The sequence below is a fragment of the Ips typographus genome, unplaced genomic scaffold (assembly GCF_016097725.1).
Source record: "Ips typographus isolate SLU unplaced genomic scaffold, UJ_Ityp_2.0 IpsContig35_part1, whole genome shotgun sequence".
Lineage (NCBI taxonomy): Eukaryota > Metazoa > Arthropoda > Insecta > Coleoptera > Curculionidae > Ips > Ips typographus.
This window is the reverse complement of record NW_028098574.1, coordinates 239,419-259,924: the sequence shown is the minus strand read 5'-3', so window position 1 is coordinate 259,924 and position 20,506 is coordinate 239,419. Positions and strand designations below refer to the sequence as shown.

Genomic DNA, 20,506 nt, shown 5'->3' with positions numbered 1-20,506 from the left:
GCCTTCTGTTTCAAGGTAAAAACTTAATGGTTTTCAAGTAATGACGTCAAGAATAAGATAATTGATGTTCCGTGCTCCCTTTAGAGTCCTCAAAAAGTTTGATCAGTCAAATAAAACTCGCAAACCAGACCAGACCAAATTCAGTTTGCTCGGTATGTGCGTACTCCATCATATTGGAATTGTAACAATCCTTACAAACTGTATCTATGAATGGTGTCATTGAGGTTTTAGACTGCAATCAACGAGTTTTGACATTTGAAAATGCGCATCTTCTTCTTATCACGCCCTCTACTGCCGAAGGTTGGCGATCCAAATGGCAATTATTATAGCTCTGGAAATTGCAGCACGAAGGATTTCTGCAGACGAGCGGTCGAACCATCTCCTTAAATCTTTTAACCATGAGTTCAGGGCCCTAATTCTTGAAACCGGGGAACGGAATTTTCAAGAGGAGTGTTGATGGAATGTAGGAATCCGCAATTGTCAGTGTGTTCTGTCACATTCTACAGACCTTTGTCTCGATAACTCCCTTCCCTCGTTTAAAGAATACGCACCCTGGCGACTTTCTACTGATCTTTTTCCCGCAGTAGAAGTGCTCATGAACACTGCTTATTATTTCGATCACAGTAAAGAAAACGACAAAAATTTGACAGGGCGCGCGTTAGTAATAGAGATAATAAGCGTATTTTAAGTTTAAGCTGTAGTAACATAGGCCGTCTTAGTTGTTGTGCAACATCTGGTGACATCTGTACTCAACTCTATGAGTTAGAACGTACAAATAACACCCCCAAATCTAAAAACATCCCCATTGATGCTGCATCATTCGGTTCACACCGATATGATTGGTTAAAAATGATGTGGTTTTGTTTTTTGTTTATCAATCCCAATCCTTTGACTGGTTTCGCCGTATTATATTATTATTACAGTGTTAATTGACTGATGCGGCAATGCGGGTGTTCCTAGAGTTGGGAGTATTTGTATGTTCTAACTCATAGAGTTAAGTACAGATGTCACCAGATGTTGCATAACAACTATCATGTCTGGCATCCAGTTCATATACTGGAATGAAGGTTTTGTTCTTTGGTTATCAAGCCCTATAGCCTCTCTGATGACTGATGAACCGTAATACGGCGAAAAGGATCGGGATTGGGATTGATTAAGAAAAATCAAAACCTCACCTATAAAATTGAATTGGTGAGGTCGACACTAGGCGAGTAGGCGCTTTCTTTCGATCCACGATTTTGTATCCAAAGTATTCCAAACGCGTTATGAACTAGTTATGAACAAAAAATCACATGACACCATTTTTATAAAATCACATGGAGGTCACGTGACTTTTGAATCATAACGTGTTTGGATCCGAAATCACAAACCGAAAGAAAACGGCTACTGTAAACACTGACGCCAAAATATGTCTAAAATGTTTTACATAAATATTGCAGTCACGTGGTAACTGTCAACTTTGACCTATGCTTGGCAAAATGCGGAATAACTGAAATAACCACCCGAAAGTCAGATGAGAATAAACATGAATTGTCAATTAGCCGAAAAAAATCTAATTGACATTATACATCGTGTATACATTTAGATAAGGATACCAGCCATTGTAAATCGGTATCATTGACGTATCGTGTATTTTTTAAATAATAACAGACATGACAGAAATATTAATAGTATCGAACGGTCGGTCTATGTTGTCCCGATGGTGGTCTACGACGATTACAAAAGGGCCGACAATGTCCGAAGTGTCTTTACATCATTTGTCATTTGGGATATTATGACCACCCCCTAACTTGAAAAAGTCATTTGTCAAATACCGATTGTTTTCTTATCCGTAATCGGTTGACCGCAGTTTATTACCTTTTTACAACCCTTTAGAAAATGTCAATCTTTTTACCTGTATATTTACTATTTAGAAACCTTCAATGTCCAGCGAATAACCAACGAGTTATATAGGGTGAAACATAAGTAATGGGACATAGAGCTACAGTACACTCCTGACATTAAAATAATACGATTTAGCTAAATACCAAAAGTTAAAATTAAGAAACATCCAGGGTGTAAAAGTTAAGAATTTTGTTATGGTTTTTGTGTCATATTTTCAAGCTCTTTTGATATAAATTACTGAAAATTTATATAAGGGGGTTTTGCCGTCGGGGACGCTACCTGCAACCATTTCAGCTGCTTAAAAAGACTTACGCAACTTTTGTTTTACGCAACTAAAACGGACATAAGATTTTAAAATATGATTCTAATATGTTTTCTACGTAAAAAGGTATACTAATTCTAAGTCTTAAAAGTAATCGTATTTCCCGCCTAGCAAAACCCCCTTGTACACATTTTTAGTAATTTATATCAAAAGACCTTGATAATATGATAAAAATTCAACTTTTACAATCTGTATCTTTCTTAATATTGACTTTTGGTATAGGACAGTAGCTAAATCGTATTATTTTGACGTCACGAATATGCTGTAGCTCTATGTCCCATTACTTATGGTTTACCCTGTATATTGTTTTAGTTTTCGCCTGAATAATGTAGTCATAATACTACAGAATTAATTTTATGCTAACTTGTGTATATTTTGGTGAGTGCGCCGTTGGTTGTGTGTATGTATGTTTTGAATATAAAGTAAACCTAAAATTTTGTTGTAATATATTTTATGGATTGTGCAATCAAGATATTAATTAGAAAGAATTATACTGATCATATTGTAATTTTTGTCCTGAAATGCGATAAAGTGGTTGTGGTTTACACATTTTCCGATAATAGCCTTCTAAATCTAGACATTTCCTACTTTCTATCTAGGATTTCTTACCAAACTCATGAACGATTTAAATATTAAAAAATGTCCTTTATTGAATTATGTATTTTATGTTGCGTGTTTTTTCATACTATTTTTTTTCTTTACCCAAAGTTTAGATAATGATGTTAATGAAATAAATTAAAAGAATATAACCGCATCAATGTCATGGGTCCTACATGTACTTTTTAAGTAGTTAGATGTGATTCTAAACCTCTAAAATCTTCTAAATCTTCTCTTATTAATTGTCAAGTAGTCACGTATCAGTTTTTTTGTCAGATTTAACGTACCTGATGGTGAACACTGTTATTCGTCTTAAATTTTGCATTAGGTAAATAATACTAATAAATACTATGATATTTGCATAGTGTTTTTAAGTAGTATGATACTGAGTGTCCCAGATAAAAATAACTAACATGGTGACTTCGGAAAGAATGCAATTTTAGTTAAATTGGAAAAAAGTGGCATTATTTTGAGCTAAAAAAAAACAGTGTGTAACCAGTTCTGATCATGTGAGGGGCCGTTCACATTTCAGCAATTTTAGTTTGCCAACTTTAAAAACTACTGCTAGAGTCAGTAGGTAATTGAAAATATGCTTCTTTTTAAGGAGAGCTTATGTACGTAGGCTCCTGTCCTAAATATTTTTGTCTTTGCAGGTCCGTATTACAACATTTCTCTCATGTAAATATAGATTCATATTATATAAAAAAGTTTGTTTAAAGTCTTGTTTTGTCACTAGAAAAAAATTCATGTTGAGATATTTGAATTGAAGGGCTTAATGTGAAACAAAGACAAGCCACACATGAGATCAAAAAGAGTTAGCTCAGTTAAAGTAATAGTATAACAAGCCATTAAAAAATGGCCCTTCCTATGATGCGTTGACATCTAAACTAAAATAATGAAAGTTGTTACTGTATTTTACATATTATTTTTAACAATCAAAGTAAAATATGTTATTTTTACCTTTTTGAGGTCTGTCATTTTTTCACATTGAGCCCTTCAATTGATAGTAATCAATCAAAAGCAAATGTTTTGAAGTTTTGAGTTGACAAAGTAAGGTTAGATTCGTTTTTTAAAGTTTGTCTTTTGTCTTGGAAAGAGGAGTACCTAAGTATGGTCCAGGGCACTAATGGGAGCGATGCACGTCATCAGTGAGTTTGACGTTTTGAAAATGCATTCGTATTGCTTAGCGATTAGTTGCGACCTGTAGCGCTCTCTTTCTAAGACGCGCTTATTAACTGAACGCAATTCTGACACTTCTCGATCTCGACGTTTAACGAGTTGTGTACGTTGTTGCCAGATTGCTAGATGACCGTTTCCTGTTTTTGTTTTTGTTGTTGATGACTTGACTAAAAACTGCTTACAGAGAGAGACAAAAAAAATAAATTCAATATTGACTAATATTGTTATTCAAAATTCTCTGTTAAAAAACTGCGTCAACTTCTATATAAGAAGTAAATAAAAACAAAATGTATGTAAAGTTCGTGTTTTAATGAAAAAACTAAACATTTGGCAACGAGGCGCGTTAAACGTCAATGACGTGCATCGGCCGATATATTGCCTTCTACTATAGTAAGGAAAATGATTTAACAAAACTTGTAGGAGTATAAAGCGAAGTACGGACCTGTCTTTAATCCCGGATAAAGGCATGGGGCCGGAGCCTGGAGGTCAGCTAAGGCAGACGGCAACACATGAAGCGTGACTGTTGGAAAAAGAAACGCCGACATAATCAGCCCGGACCAATCAGCGAGCGGTTTTCAACAGCGCGATCTCTACGGGGAACGATGGGGTCCCACTTCAAACGACTGATCCGTGTACGCAGTGGTGGCGCAGTCTGAAATTGTCAAATTAATGACTCAAATTTTCAAACAAGTTTTTCCTTCAAATTCTGGCTCCCTCTTGTAAAGTTTTTATTATTCTAAGTTTAGAATAATCATAACAAATTCAGACATCTCAGAAGCGTGTGTGTGTGCTACAAATTACTTCAACGTAATTTACTTCATAACTTAAGAAGACTAGAAGAAAAGTCATTTAAAATGTAAAAATAAATTTAAACTATCTTGTTCTTAAGGCGCAAACGTCAAGTGTCTGCGGAGTTGCCTGTTTTTGTCACATTTGATTGTCTATGGGCGACGTGCCCGTCGAGGTAGACATAGCCAATTAGGATATTAACTAATTAAAATTTAAAAAATGACTGTTTAAAAATGTTTAGACCGTTAAATCACCCGTTAGTCAAAACTGAATTTATCTAAATTTTCCTCATACCTCACACAGACATTGACAGTTTTCCAAATAATTACTATTTACTCGGGATAAAATGATGCATATTACACTCGGTATAACAGGGACATCTTTTGTAAGCATAAAGAATTCACTAGTTAGTATGGACGCAATCGGTTTTTTATTATTTTGTAGGTGTATTGATTATGCAAATTCATTGAAGGTATAACATTTTGCGTGCCAATTTAGATATCTAACAGCGCCAACACCGGTACACGGTTATATAAAATAAAAGATGGCGGTTGTGATAAATTACTTTATTATGCAGATTTTATACGTTTCTTGCCATAGGCCAGAAACAAAGGAATGTTTAAACCAATTTTGATCTGGCCATTTTAATGTAAATTGGTTTCTTGATTGACTTCAGTTCTAACCAGGCGACGCGTAAAGGTTCAGACTATTTACATGCAAAACCGAAAAATAATTAGTATTTTGATGTGTATGTCCAGCTGAAACAGAGAATTTTTCTTTTTTACTCGTTTTAGATTGATTTATTGAACGTATAGTCATTTGTGACTATACAGGGTGTCCGGATTTAGAGTGTTTTGACAGGAAAATCCCATTTCCCAGCTAGATAGGAAAAAACTAATATACATGTCTAGAGGTGGATTTTTGAGAAAGGCTTAATGACAAAAACCGTAGGTATATCGATATCTTGTCAGTTCGCGACGCTAGAGGGCGTTTTTCAAATTTTGCCCATTTTGAAAACTCCTTTACAAAACATAACTTTTTGTTTATTAAAATATCGAAGTGAAACAAAAACATTCTCAAGGCACTTTTTCGATGTGATTCCAGTGGCGTGCTTGGTTTTTTGTTAATGTCTACCATTTTCTCAAAAATTTGCCTAACTTTATTATTTTAAATTGAAATGACACTTGGCTATAACTTTAAAAAAATGTCCGTTTTATGCCGTTTACTACAATGAAAGTATGTCTATAGTTAATCTTAAAAATCACTGAGATAATGCACTTTGACTCAGGTTTTGAAAGTGATTTGTTATTATAGGTCTATATCTGGTAGCAAAAAACTAAGCGCGCCACTGGAATTACATCGAAACAGGGCCTTAAGAATGTTTTTGCTTCACTTCGATATTTTAATAAACAAAAAAGTTGTGAAGAGTTTTCAAAATGGGCGTAATTCGAAAAACGCCTTCTAGCGCCGCAAACTGACTGAAGTTATTGAAATAGGGTTTGTGCCATTAATCTTTTTTCAAAAATCGAGCTCTAGACATGTATACTAGTTTTTCTCTATCTATCTAAAACACACTAAATCCGGATACCCTGTACATTCATTAACAGTAGGTATATTTATTATATTTATTAAAAGTAGGTAAATCATCATGTACAAGGTGTTATTCAAAGATGTGGCTTGGAAGGTTAAATTAGGGCAAAGTTACGCAATTTGGAATTTGGAATATTTTCGGAGACAACTGAAACAAATTTTCCCAAATCACTGCATGTTATTTTGGCATTTGTTACAATAGGATTTTTTGTTTGGTTAGGTTTGGTTAAAAAACACTTTAACGACGTAAAAATCTAAGCGCTCTAGCGTAGGACTAATACACAACAAAACACTTAATGATGATTGGCCAAAAATGTTGTTAATTTCACTAAATTGCAAACCTGAACATCTGACACATCATCGTAATCAGAAAAAACTACCCAATTAAAAAAAATCCAAGTTGAGGATGGAATAGTGGCATTTATTTTTTATTAGTGTCGTTTATTTATTTTTTTAATATTAAGTGTTAATTAGCAAAAAAATTGTTTTTTGGATTTCCGCATGTTAGGAATATTTTTAATTTTTTTATTTTATTGAGCTGCAAATATGGAACTTTGCCTCAATTTAATCTACCTTGTAGCTCTTATTGAAATGACCGAGATTCCCATGACGAGGCTTGAAAAATCAGTACGCTGTGTAAGTGTGTATACTTATGTAATTAGTAACCAAAGCGAAAAAGTAGCCTAGTATAATAGAGTTGTAAAATTATTCAGCTGTTCTGGAAAAAGAATCCAACCCTGTGTTCTGTGTTCGAGCCCGTATGTATTATTATTTGTGTAGAGTATCGTGGAGACAGATGATAAATGATAGTTCTTAATAGGAATCCAGATCTCGTCTGAATTGCTTTATCGACCGTCTTCATTGGATAAAAGCCGAAGCGGTACCCTATTTTACTTTAATCAACTGAAAGATCCATTATTTTTAGTAACGGTGGTGATGGGAATTATTGCAACTTGGGAACCCCCACCCAACTTATAAATACTTTCGTATTGTTCTCGTGGATTCATCCACTATGGTCGCATGCATTCTGATCAATTTATATGTATCGTCAATATTAATGAGCATATCAAAAATGACGAGGGTTATTTTTATTTGTAAAATGACAACAAAAGTATAGAACATATTGTTAAACAATCATAGTACGTTTAACACATTGGCTCTAGACGCACTACCATATAGGAGAATGATTTTGCAAGTTAGACAAATTTTAATGTCATCATGACAATTTTTGGGGTATACCGAAATGAGTCGGAACCTTCCATAAACTTTTAGTCGTCTTCGAAAATGTTAGTAGGCTACACGTGCATTCGAGTTTTTAAGAAAACCGAAATGCAATTATTATTGCAAACGCGTTTTCGTGCAATTATTGATCGTTATGCAAGATTAGTGCCTTTTATGGAACTTCAAATCACGCTCGGTATGTAGTTAATAAGTTTAATATTTTTGTTATAATAGTCGGGTTACCTATTGACAGGTTAATTTTTCGTTTACATGTTCCATGCTATTTATCTAAATTAACTCAATACACGCTTTGACTGTATTTGTCAACAAATAACTACATAAGTTGATTAAATGTACCTAAGTAATATATTTCTAAGACTGATGGGTATACCCCTTTTGAATCAGCACTGTTGTTTATAGGACAAACAATCCTGTACCTAGTGTAAAAAAAACTGTGGTTACTTCCTTTTAACATTCGTTAGACCATTACGTTAATCCATTCTAAACACTTTTTATGTTCTGGCTAAGGACGGAAATTATCTTCTTTCCTTTTTTATTACGGAGATTGAAAAGTGTACAAATTTTTTCAATGTTAAGTTCAGGAGAAAGTCATCGAAATAAGCGTTCCTTGTTTGATTCTGATCCTTTTTTAGTTTTAAAGCTTGACTGCCGCGAGAAAAAACATTTAAATGATATTTTTCCTATGAAATAATTTCTTGTAAGATCAGATTATTGTAAAATGATTTATGTACAATTTTCGTGTCATTGTTTCTTCTATTTTTTTTTTCTTTTATATGGGCACTAGAAACAAAGGTATTAAATATACATAACCATCATTCCCATTGAGGCCCTAAAGCGAACCTATTTTCTTTTAATAAATATGCATTATCAAAGAGCTCACGCAACACGAATAGTTACCGCTTAAAACAAATATTAATTAACAGTGGCGTTGCCTTTTTTAAATGATTAATGGATACATGCATGTGATTTTAACATTTTCTCGGCAGGTCTACGTAGTTGATAGATGAAAGAAGGCGTAGAAAACAAAACAACTCCTACTTTTCCATTATGGTTGGTATAGGTAGAAAATTAAAGCTCTGCGTGAGTTATATCATGAGCTCATAATAAAAAAAAAAAACGAAAAACCTCTCACAGGTATTGCCGACATTAGCGTGCATGCCGATCTGACCAGTGACGTTCAGATTTAAATATGTTTCAAAATACTTAAATTTTATTAGTATAGGTACGAGTACATCAAACCGAGCATGTTTATAAATAGTATCTAAATTTAATTTGAGTATTAGGGTTAAGGATGAGTCACTTTGAATTAATGAATTTTAAAAATTATTATTAATGCTTAATTTTTTAATGTCTACACAGATACCTTAATGGTACCTACATCCTACATGCTGGTGATTCTATGAGAGAATTTTAATTTTCACAATTGTCATAAAAGCTATATTATATATTTTTCTATTTCTACAGTGACAGATACATACAGCATTACAAATATAGATCTTGACGAGCTATTTATTTGCTGCCACATTTAAGGTATAAAGTGTATGCATCGCCGCCTATGTGTGTATACTGCATAATATATAGGATGTATCGCAGCGGGTCGACAAGATGGCGTCTTTTCGTGACCGCACCGAAACGCGGGTTTCATTTGAACAACCACGCGGGATACGAAGGTGTGGTTCAGAGTAATTCTTACTACCCCACAGCTATCACACCCATTGTTTTCATACATGCTCCTCCCAAAATGGGATCACATTTTTCGATTATTGCAAGCGGCAAAAAGTATACTGACTTTTGAATAACCTTATTCTGAAAATAAGTTGGCAAAACCAAAAACTTTCAATTACTCTCTAACTCTGTCAAAGATATTTGCTGTAAACGCAGTGCAGTGCAATAGAAATGAGTCACATTTGGAACAAAAAAAGTAGCCTAACGACATGAGAAATTTAGAAAGCTCCATGCATGTGCGAACGTATTTTTTTGTATTTTTACAAGATTTTTCCTTTAGATTAATATTGCACTAAATCGCCTGATGATAAGTATGATGCAGTTGTATGTAGTTTCACTGTCGATACATGAAATTCATTATAATTATTATATTATGTTCTCTCAGGACGTATAGGTTTGAATTGGTCGTATTTCTTAACATCATATACATTTATTTTTTGCAAGAGACATATTGATACTGGTATAAGATTTTGTGTTTTAATATATTCATATAGCATCTTAACTTACTTTTTTAAGCTGCTAGTTCTCTATCCAGAAACTCGTCAATGTTCGCTTTTAAAAAAAATCCAAATATTCTTATCTCTCTAGAGAGAGAGAATATCCAATCTCTCTCTCTGTCTATAATCCAAGTATTCTTCTAAAAAGATTAAAATGATAGTACAAGTTCAAGTATTACGGAATTCGTTTTGGATAAAACAAATAATGTTATCTACAGGGGTTTTCAGTTTTTCTCGTAAATATGAAAAACTCTTGGCTGTAATAAGTTTTGTCTAATAGAGTACAACGACTAATATAATCACTTAAATTATTTATTCCTTAGAACTCTATCTGGCTACCGTTAAATATTAATATATTTTATTATTTTATATCTTTAATATGCAATTTTGAACTATTGTTGCTTTAGAATCTCCAAATTTATGCATCAAATATAATCAATATTAGAAAATTTTATTGAGTAAGTTGCAGTAGAATACAGTCGTAACACGATATCATTATATACCAAACGTCAACAACTTTTCCATATTTAATATTATAGACTTGAAAAGGAAGTTTTTCTCTATTTTATGAAATAGGTAAACAACACAGCTCAAGGTTATTAATTGTATGCCGTAAAATTGAAAGTCTTATCCTTATCGCGTTCGATAATTAGCTTTCCAGTGTTATCTTTACGCAGTTTTTAGCAACACTTGTATTATTTTGGATCTAAGTTAGTACGGGCATTTATAAAGTCTGACTGAATTTTACTCTGGTTTAATGTTCTTCATTTATTCTCTTTTTGGGGTTATGCGATTGGAACAATGGCTGTAAGTAAGAGGTTAAGTCCCTATAATTTATTGTTTTGTCATTGTTGTGGCACAAATTCTCATCAAAATTGTGTTTATATACTTATATCCTCATCTATAATAACTCACTAATTTGATGTTAGTTAATATGTTGTAATTTTTTCTATTATTTCGCATTTACAGGATATGGATCTTATCGAAGTTTTGTGGAAACAGGACGTAGATCTTGGTTTCTCTTTGGAATTAGCCAGACAAGAAGAGCAGCTGAAGGACAAGGCGGCTGATGTAGTTGAGACTTTGAAAAATGATGCTGATGCTGATGCTTCTACATCGCTGCTTATCGAAAAGGAAGCTGAGGAAGTTAAAGCTAAAAATGAAAAAGTTAAGGTTTGTGATTTTGTTTCATAAACTTCAAACTAGCACCACATTTATCTAATGTAACAAAACTATTCTCCTACCACAGTTTTTACATCAGTCAGTTTTAAAGAAGAAAGGAATCCCAAATTTTTTAATACTGGATACTTTTTACGACACCAGTTATGTAGTCGAAAGTATAGAGTTAGTCGCTCTATTGCGTCAAACGCAATGCTTTCAATATAACTTATAGTAACATTAAAACATGCAAAACTGTGGGATTGAAAATAGTAATATTCTATTCACTGAGCTAATTTAGTTCTAGAAATTTTCCTACTGGATTTTTTTAATGTTACAGGAAGAAGAACCAGAAATCGAAACCGCCGAAGAAGATATTTGGGCTGGAGTTAACTACACAGTAGACACAGAAACTGGTGAGTATATAGTTGTTGTTTTTTTATGAACTGTCAGAGAGGTTGAGCCTGTTTAATAAACGACATTAAAAGGGGGTCGTTGTAAACTGAAAGGTTGTTCAAAAAAGTTATTAAACGAAGAACGGTACAACGCGTCGTGTGTGGTATTCATATCAATGTGCATATAATGATACTCATGCATTTGTGAAATGGTTTGTCACATTATGACAGACACCCATCAACGCGATAATTTATTTTAAAATTGATTCTTATCTCGGGAACAAAAGGACACACGAACGTCAGCCACTTAAATAAGCATAGAAAATTGTGGCAAATGTGTAAGTCGCTTTATTGGGTATAGTTAAGTTAATTGTTGTTGTTTTTGCGTTGGTTGAGAGGCAATTTGTCCATTTTGTACAGCATCATATAATAACGGTCTAGGTTAGGAGTTGTGACCATACAAAAAGTTCGGTTTCGTACCTGGGGACAGTTCATACAAGGATACGTCTCTATTCCCGAGGGATCTAAAAAATAGTCGTCAAAAATAAATACAATCATTAATACAGACGGGGAATAATAGAAAAATTTTGCTGATCTCATCGGATGTCAAGGAAGACCATTAGTCATAAACGCCATTGCTACTGTGAAATACCCTAACCCTACAGAAATGGGCCCAGCCACCCTTGCCTTTAATCTAATTGAATAACATAATACCAACAATTGTTATGCTGTTACTATAAATATTCTATTTTTACTGGGCAGAGTGGTCCATAAATAAAAATATTTAGATTTAAGTACAAGCTTCTGATTAGCTAAGGTCGAAGAAACATCATATCTTTATGTGTCAGAGCACTTGCAAAAGTTGTATTTTATACGGGGTGTTCATTTTTCTATCCCGGACTCTGGGTTTCTCGATTATTTCAAGAGATGCAAGAGGTAGGTTAAATTAGGGCACAGAGGCAAAATTTGGTGTACAATAAAATGTCGCATTAAAACATTGCTAATTGCGAGTACTAACTTCTCTTAAAATAATAAAGGTATTCCACGGTAGGGCTCGAAATATGTTTAAATCAAAATCCGCATTTTATTCATTAATTTGGTGAAAAATGTGTACGAATTTAGTATTTTTTCAAGAATTTGCAAGAACCAAAATTCCATTAGAATATTTAACAGACTTTGCATGTAAACAGTAAATTAGTAAGGGTAGTAAAGGCGCGGGTTTAAGACGCCAGTGTTGGTAGAAAAAAAATGGAATGGGATATTAAAAAAGCAGGCGGTGAAGACTAGCGAAGCAGAGATAAAAGGGAAAATGATAATACGTTTTATCACAGAGCGCTCCCCTAATGCAAGAACACAGAACACTCGTATTGATGGAAAATCAAGGGGCTCAATCGCAAGCTGAGGGGTGATGATAAGGTTGTGATACTTTTTTGATATATGGCATAGACTTATTTTAGTTGATAACATTTTAAGAAATTATTCTCCATTTGTTTCCAGTATTGATATAAATGGTGGTTCAAATTCAGGGGTGGAATGTACAAAAAAAAAATGTGTCATATAATTCCTAATCGAAAAAAAGTTACTCATTTTAAACTTTTACTCATGCCAAATAAAATTGTAAAATTGTAAAAGTGTAAATAAAATTTGGCATGTGTGTTCATCACCATTTTAAAATGGTCATTTGAGATTTTTTTTAATTTATAAAAATAATCTGGACAGATGGCGTTTAAAAAGTTTGACAGCTTCAACTTTCTTTAAGCTGTAACTTTAGAGCATTCTGATGTAGCACATGTAATAGCCCATACTTTTTCCTAAGAAAAGTTTATCTGCTCATTTGTTTTCATTTTGCATAGTTTTTCAGATACAGGTCATTTTTATACAATAATTCATAAAGAAATAAAAATCGTACCTGTCTAGATTATTTTAAAAAATTTAAAAATATTTCAAATTCCCTTTTTAAAATGGAGAACATGCCAAAATTTAATTTTCAAGTTTTTGGTTGTTTAGGAATTAAAATAAAAAAACTGGTTTTTGGAGCAAATATTTTAGGGCTCGCTATAGCTCCGCTATGTAACTCCCACTCTATAAGTATCCAGTATACAATCAATTTGGACCACCCTGTATTATGCATTATTCGATCTATATGTTTATGTAAAACGAACGTTATTTCCAGCTTATTCAGCTCCTTTTTGTTTTTACAAAGTAATTATTTCATCATGGTAATTTTGAAGGTATAAAACCTTTTCAAAAATGAACGTTCTTTGCCGTGGAATCAAGCCTGACACGGGGTAGGTATTCTGAGAAACATTCGTATAAGTAAAACTGTTAAGTCATGGCGTATACTGGGCTGAATAAAAAGTTATATTGAAGGCCCAGTACCTTTTTTGGCTGTTTCATTTATACCGACACCTGCCTTTAAATTACTTAATTTAAAACTTTCAACGCACCTTACGGCTTCGCTTTTTAATGGAGACTATTTTTTTCCTTATTTTGTCCTTATTAAAATTGTGAAATATATAATGAAACGAGTTATTATCAATTTTCAGAGGGTGGATAAATAGTACATTTTAAAGTGTTTGCTATAGAATTTTTTAACTCTGGTGTATGTACAGAGTGGTTGAATATACACAGACTTAATTTAAGTTGCACCCTTTTATAATTCAATTACTTACAACAGCTTTTATTATTAGTACTTTCTTGGCAATAAAAGCTATTTTCAGCGGGGCTTGGTATCTTGGTAACATAATATTTTTATAATAAACGATAAAAGTAAAAATAATAAATTCATATAGATAAAAAAAAAGAAGGAACAACGTTTAATGGAAAAAGCAGCGGCAAATTCCTTGGATCAAGTCGAAAGATTAATGTTAAAGTCGCTATAATAGTTGGGGGTTAAATGTGCTTCGATCCCCCCTTGTGTCAGCCCCTCTGCAATTCCCTTTCCCTGGCCCCCATTGTCTGAAATGGCGGCCATATTAGTTGTTCGAGTTCGCTCTGTTGCCTCTGTTCTGATTGGCTTTACCAGTTTTCAACTCGGCACAGTCTGTATAGTGAACGTTCTTTGATCTGAAGGATACATACAGCATACTTGAAAAGTACCGGTTTATTGTTAGTTTCGTTTTTCTCTTATTTATTTATTTATTTACTTTTCATGACTGAAAGTGAATATATCACGTGGACTAATAAACTCTGAGTTTGTGCCTGACAACATTTTGTGTGTGATCCGTTTCTGGATTTTTACATTACCGTATTATAGACGAAATCAATCTTTTTTGGATTTTAAGGTAGGTATTCTGGTAATCCTCAAAATTTAACGTGCTTTTTGTTTCGATGGCATCATTAGCCTCGGCAGTAGACCATATCTATAATATATTAATAATTTTGGTTTGCTGCACATTCAAAACGTCAAAAAACTCATATTGTATCCAAATTTATGATTAATGATCTAGGGTTAGGCATAATAGATATAAAGGTATGCCCAAGAGACCTTGCTGCATGACTCGGTCAAATTAGTTTTGATCTTGAAAAATGAAATAATTTCGGCCTTTTGGGATCCCTTAGGTTTATTCCTCACTATTATCCACATCTAGGTAGAATCTACTATAGTATTTCTAAGCAGTCAGATTCTAGTCCTGCACATTTTCAACAAACCTAATTAAGTGCCCCGACAATACTGTATAGCAGTTTTGGCTTCACACAATTATTATTGCCTTAACTATTTGATAAAAAAAGATTTGAATCAAAGGCCTAACTATTTGATTATATTGGAGAGTCGATAGGAATTCCTCGAAAAAAAAAAGGACAAGTAGCACTTGTTCCGACGTGAATCGAAATACGAAAGGGCCCATCACTCTATTGTAGTGGGTAAAGTGTCAAAAATTACATTTTCTATGGTCGGTCAAGAAGGTAAATAAACAGTGGATGACGTTGATGACAGCAGTCCACATTTAAGAGAGCTCAAAAGGCACTTGAGACTGTCTAATAACATTTTAGATAATAATCTTTTTGAAACATAACAGAAGTAGCGCAAAAATTAAATTTAAATGGCTTAAAGGGATAGCGATGGGCTGGAAAGGATTTTACTTACACGTTTTAACTTGAGATCGTATAGATTAAAGCGAAGAATAAAAGGCTGAAAAGGAACAAATCTTGCAATCTCTTAAAATCAATTTTGTTTATTACTCGTTTAAAGTCCTTCTTAATTTCCTGTGTTTTATTTCGTAACTTGAGGGATCCATAGCGAATTTTGTCGAAAAAATCCTTTCTCTCGTTTCGCATTAGCAATGGTTTTTCAAGGGCAAACAAGAACAGTGGTAAATTGTCTTTTTATGGTTTATAATGTTTTGTCATACCTTGTTTAGGAAAAAACATCGACACTCGTACATAGCGTAGAAACTAAAGAGAATTTTGTATCGATATTGATTGGATTTGCCGACATTGTTTTTAACATAGGTATTTCCAATTGTTCGTGGCATTGGGAATACCTTCAGAAGAGTCTAATTCAAGTATATGAACATTTATTACACAAAATAAGATGCTATACTAATACTTCACATGGTTTTCCTTCTTTCAGTAGATTTATTAGGCGATATTTCGTAAAAAAAATACAAAAATAACAAACATTTTATAACATTTAGCAATTATTATATGTATTGTTTTGCTTTATCTTTCATTAATTAACTCAAGCAATAATAACATTGTATTTTATTGTCCTGACGACGATCTAAATGCAATTGAAAAAGTGAGTGATGAATTCAAATATAAAACGAGATCCTTTCCGGTTTTTTTGTTTGTTTCTAACAAAATTGTTATTTGCATTCAGACCTGTTTTTTTTTCTTTTTTTTACAAAATTAGGTAAGCGTAATTTACTGAAAATAAAAAAACTGATTTTGTTATAACAAAAAAAAGAGGGCTTGCACGACACTGGAAGGCACAGAAAACCATTGGCAGATGTAATTTTTAAATCAAAATCATTAGCGGTTTGTTGGAGCGGCAGAACCGTATTGCGAGAGAGAGACAGGGAGAGGGAACAGAATGGTTCCCATTGGCGGTTTCTTTGATGGTGCATTCCTTCTACGCGTAAGTGGCTTTCAGGCCGAACGAAATATATCTTTCCGAACCAAGAAATTCAGTTTAATCATCCCGCCTTAATTGCGCATAATTAACTTTTTCAATAATAATTCATATGTCTAAATAAAAACAGAGGTGGAGTTTAATAAAAAGTAACGGCGATTCGATAATGCTACTTGGATTAATTAAGATTTCGTTTGCTTAAGATTACATTGTTTAGTTTTAAATATCAGCCCTTAGGACGTAAAAAATGTTAAGTTAAAGTAAAATGCTGAAACATAGTGATAGAGTAAATATTAGTAAAAATATATACCTGTATAGGAATGTATAAGTATGTAATTATATTATATACGTAGCGCTGGTAATTCTTTTGTATTCCCGACCATTGTAAGGAAAGGTAAATATAATATCTAATAATAGCCTAAAAAGTAATAACTTTTACTTTCGTTGATTTGTGATGCCTTCATTTTGGTAGTTCTGTTTTGAACTTAAATTGTTTACTTTTCAACGCCAGATGAAATTGTTACAGATGTGGTTATTATAACGATTTCGGCAATAAATTACTTTTTGACCTTCTCAGTTTTTTATCCACGAAACTATTTCGCAACAACTGGGTCTGACAGTTGGTTTTCAATTACACCTGCCATTTCTAAGCTGTTTGTGAAATCGAGATAACATTACGCAATTTCTCACTTGCATTTCCTAGTTTAAATTGATTTTAATCGTAAATGACGATTAGACAAGACGTCAGAAATATAATCTAACCCAACAATCGTAGGTCAGTTGGCAGTCAATTCCGTATAAAAACTTAATTGCTTGAAAAGGCAAGTAAAGGGACTTTCTAATGAGAAATGATGTATATAATGTATTATTATAATCCTATTACGCTATAGGTTGGGTTTATCAGTATTTGGTGACTTCCATACTGATAATATGAAGAACACAATAATAATAGATTATTTACATTACACCTGTTAATCCAAACTGTTATATGCATACCTAGTCGAGTACCTAGTGCCAAAATAAAATTGGAATTTCGTTAACTTGTCATCCTTGGTCAGCATAAAAATTGTCTAGTCATTTTTGAAAGAAGTAATTGTATTAACATTACCCGTCGCATACTCAGTCGCTATTCAAATAGCTTTTTATTTTGTTAACTAATCTTTGTTTATCATTTATTGCTCTAGTTTTTCTATTATTTGGTTATGTTTACTACAATTGTACTAAGCAGGTTTTATACCGCAGTGTGAACTCAATAAATTAAATCTGAAAAACTAATAATAAATAATTAACATTAATTGTCAATTTGGACATATCTTTGACTTACCTACGATAAAAATTTTAAGTAATTCAAAAAACACTGCAAAATTGCATATGGTCTGATATCAAATATGTCTAATTTTTTTTTCTTTATTCTAAAAATGCAATAACCATAATGAATTCAATTATGTATACTGTAGTACTTTTGTTCCATGTTGAGTTGTTTTAGTTACAAGATGATAAATAAATCCCGAAACATTTTGTGTTTATCATTTTAGTCTATAGCCAATTTAATGCGAATAACTTTTTACAAAAATAGTTTTTACCAATAATGACTATCACATTAATGCGATTTGGGTTATTCACTAGTTAGTCACCTTTGGAGTCATTTGGTGGTCTATGCTATGCAGGACAACAAAGTTAATCTTTTTAAATGCATCCTATACTTAATTTCACCAATTTAATGGATTATTTTGCTAAAGTCAGCCAAAATAAGTACCTACTTCAGAGTGATAAAAGAAATACAAAAGTCTCTCTCCTAAACTTATATTTTTGCTTAAACTATATACCAAAATAACCACACTGGGTTGGTTTTAATTACTGTGTTAATGCGAGATTCACTGACCATAGTTTTAACTACATTTAATTAGTTATTCACATTAAATTGGCTTATTTTCAAAAATTAAAAAAGTAATAGGAACTGTTCTTACAGGGAGTAGGATTACCTCTAACCTAGTAAACTCACTTGGGTGGTAAAATCGTTTTTATCGACAGCTTAAGATACAAATTTGGGGTGTGTAAAACGATTATCATATTTGACTTGAATTTATTTAACGCAAATACATTTATAAAATAAATGGGTTTAACTTTTTAAAGACCATGTTAGATTTTTTTTTATTTTTGTTTCCATGTACATCATACCAAATTTATTATACAATAAAAGTTATAAACCGGCCAATTAAAAGTATGAAATCCTCAGAAGAACAAAATTATGCTACGTTCGACATTCAAGCCAATACTGATAATGTGTCAAATATGTCTGCCGATTGTCTTAATTAGAGTAAAAGCTTGACACATAAAATCTTTAGAAATGTCATTTAATTAATTTTATTAAAAAATGCCTAGTTATGGAGCACTGATGTGTTTTTAAAAACAATTTGTAGTTTCGAATATAGCTGCAAAACGGAAAATCGGTCTATCAACCGCCAAATATAAATAAAAAACACTGTTAGATATCGTTTTAGTCTCTTTTAATTAGTTACTTATTTTAAATAAACAGGTTTTCTTGTAAATTTTATTAGAAGTTTATTAGAACCTCACAAAAAATAAGGAATATCCGATATTCCTCGGCCATTGTAATTACGTAAAATTAGACCATGAACTGGGGTGGAGAACTAAAGGCCCATAAATATGTTACATTTTATTGGGTCGGACCAATGAGATGGAAGTAAAGTTAATACCTTCGTAAGGGGAGGGGGGAAAGATACCATGCTGGTAGGCTTTTTAGTCACGCTTATTCCTCCGTCGGGCGATCATTATATTAAGCTTTCGACCACTTGTTTTTTCTTGGCCTTTGTTTGGTCATCCCATCCAATGAAAATGTTCCAAATTGCTTGTGAGTGCCGGTTTTTTAGTTAGTTTTTGTGACAATTTTGGGAAAACGTTTATAATAATAAATTGGATAACATTATCAAGGTAATTTTCTTAAATATTTGATTTTGTGCGGTATTTGAGTGATACAATATGAAAGGGCCACCAAATACTGCATTTAAAACTTTAAAATAAATTTGAGAACCAATCTAATGTTTTGATTGTGGTGGAACATCGGTTTGTTGCCATATTCATGGAAAATATCGATATTCGTAAAGTTGCAATTATGTTTTGATACGGAATAACCAATGTTGAGTGTTATTTTCTTTTAAAAGAAAGAAGAGTCAATAAACGTAGTATCATCTTTGTTTAAATAAAATCGTAATTATCCAAGAATAACCATTCGCAAATTCAAATCCGACTTAGAGCATGCATAGAAAGTCAATCAAGTATCAAATCACGCAATCAAGTTTCTGATTGTAAAAATAATTACCTTTATACCGAGACCGGGTACTAATTTGAATAGTTAATAGATCTTATAAGCTGTCAATAACTTTATCGGCTTTTATATCTGCGTATATCCTGGTCGTTCCGGAAAAAACATATAATTGCATTTCGCCTTTTGCAGTTGTTATTAATAAACAGCCATTTTGAATGAAAATTTAGAAAATTAATTTAAACGGCTGTTCAATAGAAAGTTGATGAAGTCGACTAAATAACGAAGATCTTGTTTTTATTTAACCATCTAAAGAGTAAGACTGCTCCAATTCCTCGGGGCACCCATCCTTAATAAAGTGAAATGTTAAGGCTTCCTACTTTTTCTACTAGTTACAAATTTGTTTTAAAATTATTCGTTATTAAAAAAATACGGACTGTTATTAATTATGATTAATTAATAGTAATACATCCACTGGCATTCGTAAACAAGCATGTAACTGAACATTTTTAAAGAAAAAGGAGTTTTCTTTCTGTAATATTGTAATATTGCGGTAAAAGGCATAGTTTAGACTATTGTTTTTTTTTCTGTGTTATTTTTTGCTTAATATCTATTTTGATAAATCTGAAAATAATAAAAACCATTCAAAACCCACATATACAATGGAAATCGATAACATTACCATTCTACTAATTCGGTCATGTTGAAAGTTTAAGTATTGTATAAATTAAAATCGATATATAATTACCGCCACTGAATTTGTAACACTAA

At 32.6% G+C, this 20,506-nt stretch overlaps 1 protein-coding gene across 5 annotated transcripts in view; it reads left to right on the top strand.

Annotated features, from left to right (window-relative positions):
* The window catches only part of LOC145739762 (segmentation protein cap'n'collar-like), a 38,033-nt gene that overhangs the window by 6,663 nt on the left and 10,864 nt on the right, over positions 1-20,506 (top strand). For 2 of the 5 annotated variants that reach the window (XM_081995114.1, XM_081995117.1), the window contains exons 2-3: positions 10,795-10,998; positions 11,324-11,399. In XM_081995114.1, the coding sequence (XP_081851240.1) occupies positions 10,795-10,998; positions 11,324-11,399 (280 nt within the window). Of the gene's footprint in view, positions 1-4,402; positions 4,615-9,067; positions 9,274-10,387; positions 10,633-10,794; positions 10,999-11,323; positions 11,400-20,506 lie in introns of those variants that run through there. The other 3 variants (XM_081995115.1, XM_081995118.1, XM_081995116.1) reach the window with 3 other exon arrangements.